This window comes from Melanerpes formicivorus, unplaced genomic scaffold (genome assembly GCF_026170545.1).
Source record: "Melanerpes formicivorus ecotype bairdi unplaced genomic scaffold, bMelFor1.0.p_v2 SCAF_8, whole genome shotgun sequence".
NCBI lineage: Eukaryota > Metazoa > Chordata > Aves > Piciformes > Picidae > Melanerpes > Melanerpes formicivorus.
The window spans coordinates 885,694-895,227 of NW_027142360.1; the positions used below are offsets into that span (position 1 = coordinate 885,694).

General features: G+C 56.6%; 1 protein-coding gene across 3 annotated transcripts in view; it reads right to left on the bottom strand.

The window, feature by feature from the left end:
- LOC137442792 (sodium- and chloride-dependent GABA transporter 2) overlaps positions 1–9,179 on the bottom strand; it is a 38,033-nt gene extending 28,854 nt beyond the window's left edge. For 2 of the 3 annotated variants that reach the window (XM_068141782.1, XM_068141780.1), the window contains exons 1-3: positions 9,104–9,179; positions 6,746–6,955; positions 721–855 (exon numbers count right to left, since the gene is read on the bottom strand). In XM_068141782.1, coding sequence (XP_067997883.1) covers positions 721–855; positions 6,746–6,950 — 340 coding nt within the window. In that variant the 5' untranslated portion in view covers positions 6,951–6,955; positions 9,104–9,179. Of the gene's footprint in view, positions 1–720; positions 856–6,745; positions 7,017–9,103 lie in introns of all 3 variants that reach the window. The other variant, XM_068141781.1, reaches the window with a different exon arrangement.
- Positions 9,180–9,534: the final 355 nt, after the last annotated feature.

Consider the following 9,534-nt stretch of genomic DNA (forward strand, 5'->3'; position numbering starts at 1 on the left):
CCCACTGCAGCCTTCTGGGGTGGCAGTGAGAGGGAGTCTGGGCAGGTGACAGCAGGCTGTGGTTGGAAAGTCACCAAAAGGGACAGAAAGATGTGATGCTGCCTCAGCTGCTGGCTGAGCTCCTCTCCTGCAGCGTGCCCTGGCTGTGTTTGGTCCCTCATCTCCCTGCATTACCATCACAGACCTTCTCTGGGAGCCGCTGGAAGAGCATCTGAAGGTTTTGGTTTGTAAAGAGGAGGCAACTGGGATAAGACAGAGGCCTGAGGCTGGGTGACTGTGCTGAGCCAGTGCTAGAAGTGGATCTGATTGCTAACACTGTGTTGAGGCAGCTGATACCTCTCACCACTGAGGTTCTAAGTCCTCTGCCACATCAGGAAAATGACACAGCATTGACTGAAAGCAACAGTGGTGTGCTTTAGGGTCCTCCTAGCTGCCAGAGGCATTTCCATCATTCAGCTTTTGGATGGCAACCTTGACTGAACACAAAGGTCCCGTCCAGAGCCACAGCCATGAAGGAAGTCAGGATGCAACCCAGCGAGAGGAGCTGTTTGGTGAGGAAGGTGATCCATTTGTCCTGCCTGACCCCGGGCTGGGGTGCCCAGCGCTGGGCAGCAGATATGTGCGGGTATGGAATGAGGCAGGCTGTGGGGGGAGGCATCACTTCACAGCCCCAGCAGGACCCCTCCCCTCTGCACACCCTGCCGGGCTCAGGCTGCTCACCTTCAAAGAGAGGGCAGATCCTGCGCCAGGCTGTCACCCCGCCCTGGCTGGTGTACTGCCCCAGCGCCGTCTCCAGCAGGAAGACAGGGATCCCACAGGTGAAGAGGAAGATGAGGTAGGGGATGAAGAAGGCACCTGACAGATTCAAGAAACAGATAGGAGAAATAAGTCCTGCAGGGTGACTGCAGTCAGGCCATCTCCTGCCTGGCACTGGGCAGGACCCTTCCAGGGGGAGGGAAGACCACAAATGGGGTACCAGGAAAAGGATTTTCATATTCCATAGCTGCATGAGAAAGTCAACATTTGGAGAAGATAGAGAGGGAAGGACAGTTTCTAGGCCTGATTTTTGTGCAAAGAAGACTGACACAAGCTCTCAATAGCAGTACAGAGGCACAGGAGAGCTCCCTGCTGTAGAACATTGGTGACTCCTTTCACCTGGGGTATCCTGCCTGGATAAGCTGACAAGCCCATGGATAGCAACACCAAGGCACCCAGGAGCAAATCCAGACCAACAGCTTCAGGCTGTTGATTTGCTCAATCATTAGCTAGTGGATAAGTAGCAGACATGCAAAGGAACAGCAATTAGTGCAGTAAAATATGTGCATGTATTTCACACCGGTGCCAGGGCTGCCCTCCTGGGCAAGCCCTGTTGTGAAACCAGGCCGGGAGGAATAGAGCACATCAGGCTGCTGATTACCTCGGGCTAATGTTAAATGCAATATTGGCTTTTATCCTGGAGGGCACAGGAGCCTTCTCCCAGGCACCCAGTACCAGAACAAGAGGACACAGTCTCAGGCTGTGCCAGGGGAGGTTCAGGTTGGCTGTTAGGAAGAAGTTCTACACAGAGAGAGTGATTGCCCATTGGAATGTGCTGCCTGGGGAGGTGGTGGAGTCACCATCCCTGGAGGTGTTCAGAAGGAGACTTGCTGGGGTGCTTGGTGCCATGGGTTAGCTGTTTGGGTGGGTTGGATTGGTTGATGGGTTGGACACGATGATCTTGAAGGTCTCTTCCAACCCGGTTTGGTTTATTCTAATAAAGGTTTATTCTAATAAAGGATGATCTCTGCTTCCTGCTGTGCTCAAGCACCACCAAAGCTGCCCAAGCCCTGCTGCAAGGGCAGAGACATGGAGCAGAAGGGGCAGCTGACATGGGAAGGGGTAGCCTCAGGAAGAGAGGGGCAGACCCCATGCAAGTGGGCTGTGAGGGGGCAGCCCAGCCAGGCACTGAGCACACCTCCCCTGCATACTCCTTGTCTGTGCCAGTGCTCTGGGCTCAGGGCAGCAGGGCTGTGTGGGGAACAACAATCACGGTGCAAAAGTGAACTCAACCCCCAAGAGACTCCGTTAATAAGATTTGCTGGCATGCAGGGGTGGGGGTGGGGGGCAGTTTGGAGACTGGCCAGAGCTCCCACCCCACACCCAGCTGGGTACCAAGCCACAGGCTCCCTGCAAAAAACAAGCAGTCAATGAACGAGACAGCAGCTCCCTGTGAGCAGAGCAGCTGAGAGGATGGCAACACCTGGCAGTCCCAGGGCAATGACAAGTGCCTGCCCCCATGCTCTCCACTCCCTACCTGTGAACAGAAGCTGCTGAGGGCAGGGGAAGTGTTTCCAACAACGCTGTTGCCTCAACTCCCAACTTGTGTGCAACCCTACCAGGAAAGTGGTGTCCCAGGGGAGATCACTCCTGCACAAAAGGCTGCATTCAACCCAGCTCTGGCCGGGGACCCCAGGGGAGGTCTCCGAGGTGGCAGGCTAAGCTTCCAGCCCAGGCTTCCCTTATTTCCAGCCTGCAATCTGACATTTACAAAGGCCTGCAGGGACAGGACCAGGGGCAATGGCTTCAGACTAGAGCAGAGCAGATTTGGATTGGATATTAGGAACAAGTTCTGCACCATGAGGGTGGTGGAACACTGGAACAGGTTGCCCAGGGAGGTGGTTGAGGCTCCTTCCCTGGAGATATTCAAGGTGAGGCTGGACAGGGCTCTGGGCAGCCTGATCTAGTTGGGGCTGTCCCTGCTGAGTGCAGAGGGGGTTGGAGCTTTGGGGGTCCCTCTCAGCCCAGGCCATTCTGTGATCCTATGATTTCTCCCTCCTCAGGTTTGGTAGCAGGCTCCATGCTTTCAGAGCCTAATTATTAGAATAAACCTTTATTAGAATAAACCAAACCAGGTTGGAAGAGACCTTCAAGATCATCGTGTCCAACCCATCAACCAATCCAACCCACCCAAACAGCTAACCCATGGCACCAAGCACAGCTAACCCATGGCACCAAGCCAAGAGGGTCCCAAGATGCAAGCTATGAAATGGTGCAAGGTTATGGCAGGGTGAAGGTGGGATCTGCAGAGACATGTTTGAGCCAGGAGCTGTGATCTGCCTTGCTCCTCTCCTCCCCCAGGCTGGGGAGACAGGCAGGGTGAGACCACCATGACACCAGCCCCCCAACACACGCTCATCTCCCTGCAGCTGGCAGAAGGCAGCTTCTCACCTGCACAGGCAGGGGAGGGCAGCAGCCAAGATGGCCTTCAGGCCCTGGAGCTGAGAAGAGCTGCCCAGCAGAGCTGCCTTGCACAGCCATGCTGGATGGAGGGGCAGCAGGAAGGGCAGTCCACAACAGGGGCTGTGATGTGGACACCTGAGCAGCCTCTCAGCACTGGCTGGTGCCCTGCCAGCCCAACTTCATCCACTCTGCCCACAGGTGAGCCCCACCACCCTGCTGGAGGGGAAGGGAGAGGTCCCCTCCATTATCATAGAACCACAGAAGTGTTTTGGATGGAAGAGACCTTTAGGATCACCAAGCCCAACCATTAGCCCAGCACTGCCAAGTCATTACTAAACCATTTTCTACGTGCCACATCTGCAGGTCTGTTAAATCCCTCCAGGGCTGGTGGCTCCCCACTTCCCCAGGCAGCCTGCTCCACTGCTTTACAGCCCTGTCTGGGGAGAAAATTTTCCTAATATCTAACCTAACCTTCTGTTGGCACAGCTTGAGGCTGTTTCCTCTCATACTTGGGAGGAGAGACCAACACCCATCTACCTACAACCTTTCTTCAAGCAGTTGTAGAGAGCAATGAGGTCTCCCTCAGCCTTCTTCCTTCCAGCCTAAACAACCCCAGCTCACTCAGCCACTCCTCCTGAGACCTGTTCTCTGGATCCTTCCCAGCTTCACTGCCCTTCTTTGGACGTGCTGCAGGACCTCAGTGTCCCTCTGTCAGCACACAACAGCGTGCATGGTCCCTTCTGCACCATGAGCTGCGGCAGCAGTGGGCCCCTGGAGCCGGGCAGTCTGAGGAGCAGCGGTGGGGAGCTGCCTGTGGCCCCAGCAGCACCCCATCAGACAGGCTCTGCGGGGGGCTCCCAGTGCCATCAGGGCCAGGCTACCAGGGAGGGCCTGACCCTGCCACAGGAGGTGAAAGCAAGAGTGAGCAAGAAGAAAAAGAACATTATTTTCTCTTCATCCCCTCCTTCCCCCTGCACTGTGTGGTTCCACACACTGAGCACTAAGCACATCAAGTACTCAGGGGACTTCTCTTCCTTTGGTATGTGGGAATGTCCCAAAAGAAAGGAAAAACAACTGCCTGCCCCTCTTTCACAGCTTGGATTTTGCAGATACCTTTGTTTGTGAAGGGCCTCACTTATTGAGGGCAGCAAAGCCCTAAATATGCACTGGCTGGGCATCACTCAGTGGGGCAGAAAAAGTCTGCCAGTGGGGCAGAGCTCTTGCTGGCACAAATGGCTGTAGGCTGACCATGACTGACCTGAAGCTGGAAATTGAATAAAGGTACCTCACCTTTATTGAAGGACCAGAGAAGCAAAAGCCTAGACCAGCCTGGCCAAAGGAGTAAAGGGCAAAACCTCTGGCAGCTTTCCAAACTGAGGTGTTACCAGGGACATGATACAGCATCAGCCAGGGCAGGCAAGACTCCACAGAGCAGGAGGGAGTCATGGGATCACAGAAACCATCCTGTTGGAAGAGACCTCCAAGCTCATCCAGTCCAACCCTCAACCCAGCACTGCAGGGTCAGCACTAAACCATGTCCCTAAGCACCAGCTCCACACACTGCTTAAACACCTCCAGGGATGGGGACTCCAGCACTGCCCTGGGCAGACCATTCCAGTGTCTGAGAACCCTCTCTGGGAAGAAATATTTCCTAGCATCCTGCCTGAACCTCCCCTGGCAAAGCTTGCAACCATTTCCTCTGCTCCTGTCTCTTGCCACCAAGGAGCAGAAGCTGCCCCCTCCTCACTCCAACCTCCCTTCAGGGAGCTGTAGAGTCTTGCCCACCCTCACCACACTGCCCTGCCACAGAAATCATATGGGAAATGATTTTGTTCCTGCCCTGTCCTGGCTCTAATCTCATGGGAAGGCAGAGAGAGATGAAACATTTGCCTGAGACTTCAAACTCCTCCTAGTCTCTGCCATTTCACAGACCTTTGCTCCAGGCCCACTTCCTGGGTGAAAATAAGACCTTTGCATCTGGCTTCTGCTGTTCAGCTACACAACATGGCTCTCCTTCCCCAGAATCCTCCAGCAGCTCTTCCCCAGCCCCACTCTAGGGGGACACAGGGGGGGAAGCAGCAGAGAAAGGGGTGCCAGGCCAGGGTCCTGCTTGCCCAGGACAGAATGGTGCCTGGGAAAGGTGCAGCAGTGGGAGCAGACAGGGCTCAGCAGGCAGCCAAGAAACATTTCCTGTGGAAAAGGAGAACACTAGAAAATCCTCCTTTTTCAACAGGGAAGGAAGCTGCCCAACCACCTGCTGAAAAGCAGCAAGTGCTGAGCAAAGCATGGCTGAAAGTAGCTCAACAGCAGCTAATCCTCTTTTATGCCCTGGGATGAAAGCAGTTTAGTGAGGCCCATGAGACTACCCCGAGCTCAAGCCAGCAGATTGCAGTCCCAAGTCCCCAGCACTTAGACCCTGCCAGCTCCCAGCCAAATGCCCTTTCCCCTCTCCCCTTCCCTTCCAGAGAGCCCAATTAGTGACTAATCACCAGACAGGGAGAGCACCTCCCTCTCCCCACATGCCACTGAGCCAAACCTCAGAAGAGGTCCAGGCTTTCACTTTTAAAAGCGGTCTTCTCCTTTAATAGGCAGCCAGAAGCCAAAATCAGGGGGAAACACCTGTAAAAAACCCAGACCAACTCTCCAACTGCAAAAGAAAGCCCAAATCCTCTGCCAAGCCATGGGACAGCTTGGCCTTGTGGGGGACTGGCCACCAGTCACCACCAAGGACAGCCTGAGCAGCACCAACCTGCTGGCGTCTTGCTGGTAACAGCAGTGCCCCACTCCCTGGAGCACATTCAGCTGCTCACCCCACAGACCTGCCGGGTGGGTCAGAGCCAGGGGTCCCCTGCCCCACACACTTGCAGCTCCAGTGGATGCTGGACAGGCACCATGAGGCACAGGAGGCATCCTGTACCTCTTCACTGAGCTGAGAAAAATACCTTCACCCTGTCCCTACCGTCCGGCTCCAGCACCAAGGGAACATCCCTCCATGGTCCAGCACCAGACCAGGACTTGTGGTCAAGAGGCCCTTGAAAGCCTCCTGAGCCTCCAGGAGATGCTGCAGCTCCTCAGCGTGGCTGCAAAGCTGTTGGTGCCCTGTGGTGTGCAGTATGACTGTGCTGCACTGCTGGGAGCTACCTGGCACAAAGCTCTCTGGGCTCCTCAAACAAGAGCTGCCCGGAGCGAGTCACCCTGCTCCTCCTGCCTGCCCCGGCACACGGTCACCCTCCTCACCACCACAGTCGAGGCTCTACATGGCTGCAGCTGCTCTGGGATGCTGCTGCTGTCACCCACACCGCACCAGGCCAGAACAGCCTCTACTTGTAGCCCAGGTGGCAGCTCTAGGCTGGCAGCCTGGCAGCCTCTCTTCAGACCCGGGAGCTGCCGAGCCGCTGCTGAGGGCAGCGAGCAGGGCCAGAGGCAGCTGCAGCCGCAGCAGGGGGGGACAGTGGTGAGCAGGTGTCCCCAGGGCTGGCCTGGCAGGGCTGGCCTGGCAGGGCTGGCCTGGCAGGGCTGCACTCACCTCCACCATTCTTGTAGCAGAGGTAGGGGAAGCGCCAGACGTTGCCCAGGCCGATGATCTCCCCGGCCACGGACAGGACGTACTCCAGCTTGTTGTTCCACTGCCCTCGCTCCAGCGTCTGCTCCTCCTCCTTCTGCTTCTCCACGCTGGGCTCTGTGGGCACCAGTTCCCCATTGCTGACAGCACCAGGGACTCTGCAATCCATCTCACCTGCAGAAGAGTTTGCTTCCTTAGGTCCTGCACCAGCCACGCAACAAGGCACAGCTCTGGGCTATGGGAGACAAGAGAGGGGAGAGCAGGCGTGCAGTGCTCACACAGCCCACTGCTCCTCCACTGCTTCTCACAGCCATCCCTGCTGGCAGTAAGGTGCTTCCCATTGCTTAGTCCACAACCAGCCCTTAGAAGCCACTACCAGTTTTGTTGTTTTAACTGACTCACTTCAAAACACTCCTGCTTCTCGAAGCAGACCACCTGAGCACAACACAACACACAGCAGCTCTGCCAGGCTCCCACACCACCACCTGAGCACAACACAACACACAGCAGCTCTGCCAGGCTCCCACACCACCACCTGAGCACAACACAACACACAGCAGCTCTGCCAGGCTCCCACACCACCACCTGAGCACAACACAACACCCAGCAGCTCTGCCAGGCTCCCACACCATCACCTGAGCACAACACAACACCCAGCAGCTCTGCCAGGCTCCCACACCATCACCTGAGCACAACACAACACACAGCAGCCAGCAGCTCTGCCAGGCTCCCACACCATCACCTGAGCACAACACAACACCCAGCAGCTCTGCCAGGCTCCCACACCACCACCTGAGCACAACACAACACCCAGCAGCTCTGCCAGGCTCCCACACCATCACCTGAGCACAACACAACACCCAGCAGCTCTGCCAGGCTCCCACACCACCACCTGAGCACAACACAACACACAGCAGCTCTGCCAGGCTCCCACACCACCACCTGAGCACAACACAACACCCAGCAGCTCTGCCAGGCTCCCACACCACCACCTGAGCACAACACAACACCCAGCAGCTCTGCCAGGCTCCCACACCACCACCTGAGCACAACACAACACCCAGCAGCTCTGCCAGGCTCCCACACCACCACCTGAGCACAACACAACACCCAGCAGCTCTGCCAGGCTCCCACACCACCACCTGAGCACAACACAACACCCAGCAGCTCTGCCAGGCTGAAGCTCCCACCACAGCAGGAACAGGGGGAACAGACCTAGGGCTCTAGAAGGATCAAATACTTGACAAGATATTTGATGAGGGTTTCTCTCCTCCTCTGGTGCTGCTTACCAAGGTCTGTTTGTGCAGACCATGCAATGAAAGCCACAGAACACAAACAGTTTGGGTGATGGCAACTGTTGCTGGCAGTCTTCAAGGCTGAGAGGAAATGGTGCTAGTACAGTAACAGCAGGAAAGGAATACCCTTGGCCATGGCCATCTGAGATCTCCCCTCTCCTACTCTGGTGCCTGTAGGGATTCCCCACACCACTGCTCTCAGGGAGTTTGGCATTGCAAGAACTTCTCCCAGCTCTAAACAGATCTCTGCTAACAGTAGTGGAAGATTGGCACAGAGTGGGTAGGCATCTTTCTTGTGGCTCCATCTTCTCCCACAAACCCCTGAGGGATGACCTCTCCTCCCAGGAAAGTCAGGGTGTGGTGTAAGGGACTGTTGGTGCACAGCTGATGCCTCAGAGCACAGCAAGGAGATAGCTATGGGCAGAATGGGGGGCACCAGCTCTGCATTGAAGCATTTAAGAGGCTCAGCAGGTGTCAAAGCCTCATGGGCAGGATGCTGAGCCTCACAGGGCAAAGGGTGAGGACTGTGGTTCCCACCAGTGCCCAGTGCAAAAGCCAGGATGGCTGAGGACCTCGTGTCAAGAAGGGCACCTTGCCTTGCTCAGTGCCAGCCCTTGTGCCTGCTGGTGCCCTGCAGAGGCAGCTCTCCCAGCCGCAGCCTAACGCTGCCTTTGATTCCCGCCTGCAACTCCTTCAGCAGGACAGCAGGAAGAGGCACTGTCAGCAAATGTCAGTCTGCTCCAGCCGGGGAGAGCAAGAAGCAGGGCAAAGCAACACTTTGAGCCTCTCCCCTCCGCCTCCACAGCTCCCTGTGAAACTCTTTGGGATGTGCGGGAGAGCAAGGAACGCTGCAGGCGTTTGACAGCGGCCGCGGGGAAGGGCTGCGAGGACCCTTCCGTGCTAGAGAATGATTAAACAGGCAGAAAGTGCTCCGTGGCCTCTCGTAGGGAGCAGAGGCAGGCGGGTGTGGGGCACAGGGGGAGCAGGGCAGGAGAAAGCAGGAGCAGAGGTGATCCAGAGGTGTTACCTTGCGGGTGGCACTGCCGGGGCAGGGCGTGAGCTGCCGGGAGAGGCGAAGGCAGGAGCGGAAGGTGCCGGCTATGGAACGGGTGAAAGGGAAAATTCAGAGGCTGGTGTAATCCTAGACTTCGCCCAACCCACATTCCTTCCCCCACCCCCCAGGGCTGGACAAAAATCTACACATGACTGATTTCATGGCCGGTGCAAAGGGGCTCACTCCCCTGCCTGTACGCAGGTCTCACGCTGCCTCTGCCTGCGCTCTGCCCCCCGGGCCGGGAGCCGCGCAGCTCATGCTCTCCTTCCTCTCTCTGCCCAACACTCACTCTGGAGGGATGGGGGAAAGGGGAGACCACCACGCACAGATGCCTTCACAGCCTTGCCTGAGGGAGCCAAAGCCCTTAGACCTGCTGGGAATAGGTAAGAGATGAAATAAGAATT